Source organism: Choristoneura fumiferana, chromosome 21 (assembly GCF_025370935.1).
Source record: "Choristoneura fumiferana chromosome 21, NRCan_CFum_1, whole genome shotgun sequence".
Classification (NCBI taxonomy): domain Eukaryota; kingdom Metazoa; phylum Arthropoda; class Insecta; order Lepidoptera; family Tortricidae; genus Choristoneura; species Choristoneura fumiferana.
The window spans coordinates 9,270,939-9,272,268 of record NC_133492.1 but is presented as its reverse complement, the minus strand read 5'-3'; the positions used below and the strand labels follow the sequence as shown (position 1 = coordinate 9,272,268).

General features: G+C 35.0%; 1 protein-coding gene across 1 annotated transcript; it reads right to left on the bottom strand.

The window, feature by feature from the left end:
• Positions 1-385: 385 nt before the first annotated feature.
• On the bottom strand, positions 386-1,009 carry LOC141439816 (mitochondrial E3 ubiquitin protein ligase 1-like). Its single transcript, XM_074104193.1, has 2 exons — positions 767-1,009; positions 386-594 (listed from the first exon to the last, which is right to left on the bottom strand). Exons 1-2 carry the CDS (start codon positions 881-883, stop codon positions 433-435), a joined length of 279 nt encoding a protein of 92 aa, XP_073960294.1. The 5' UTR covers positions 884-1,009; the 3' UTR covers positions 386-432.
• Between the last annotated feature and the right edge of the window lie 321 nt (positions 1,010-1,330).

Below are 1,330 nucleotides of genomic sequence, written 5' to 3'. Positions count from 1 at the left end.
AAAGTTGAATATTTCGCAAACAGAACACTGAATAGAAAAATAGTCTTAGCAACCCCCAAATGGTTTTAAAAGACCTATCCAACGATACCCCACAATATAGGGTTAGTCGAGAAAAAAAAACACCCCAACTTTACGGCTATAGGAGGTACCTTAAAAATTTTCACATGTCACAAGATTTCAATTGTCACATTTGGTGTACTAAAGCCTCGTTAAAATACTAGATAAAAAAAAAACATCATACAAACATTGAGATACATGTACAAAGGTGAACTTATCCCTTTTAAGGGATCTCTATCAGTCAACTTTTGTGTGGATTTATAATGAAATCAAAAACAAAGTTGCTCTAAATTACATTAAACCATGACTTGACCATTCTTTGAGGCAACCTATACAGTATATAGTGCACATTCAACTTTTCAACTTCAGTTTTACCTACCTCTGAATGACTCCTGTCACGGAATTATTGTAGTTGCTAGTGATGGGGGTGCCCAGAGGCTTGACAAGGCCCCGGATCACCACGTAGGGGATTGTGTTGCTTGGATACTTGCTTATCTCCTTGGTCAGCGATGAGTCTATGTCCAATACTGGTGCTGTCTACATTTTTTAATAAATCAAGTTAAAAGTTGAATATGAATATAACCAAATTTCAATCATTATTGCAATATTATCTCATCAAAAATTACGCAACAGGACCAAAAAATAATTAATTAACCATCACACAATGTTTAACTATTAATTTAAAACATCTAATTCAAGTGGCATTTACCTGCAAAGCATTCAGTATGTGCTTGCATTTGCTCAGCTGCCGCACACAAAACCCAAGGATCAGCGAGTCCAGGCCCAATATCACCGTCTCGCCGACCACCTCGGAGAGGAAATCCATGCTCCAGTAAATTTTAGACCACTCAAATAACAAACAATTTTGTTAGTGCCAAGAAATAACTAAATTTGCTTTAAATATATGCCCATTTTACCGCAATATTGTTGGAAAAATCAGCTGTGAATTGAATACCAGCACGCTATGGTCTCTTCTTAATAGTATGTAGGTTCCTGAATTTGCATAGAAGCTAGCGAAATCTAGCGCTCCTTGTTAAAATAACTTACCTATAAATTCTGCTTTCTTGCCATAACCAAAATATAATAGTGAAAGTACATCAATATGTTTTTATATCATATTAACCATTCAATCTTAATAATTAAACATTTTATTCAAAGATTAATTGAACTTTCTCAAGAAATTTGAAAGGAACAGAGAACATTTTACTAGTAACATTGCTTACCTACTCGTTTATGGACTGTACTGCAGGGCTACTATGAAACTCGAAACTCG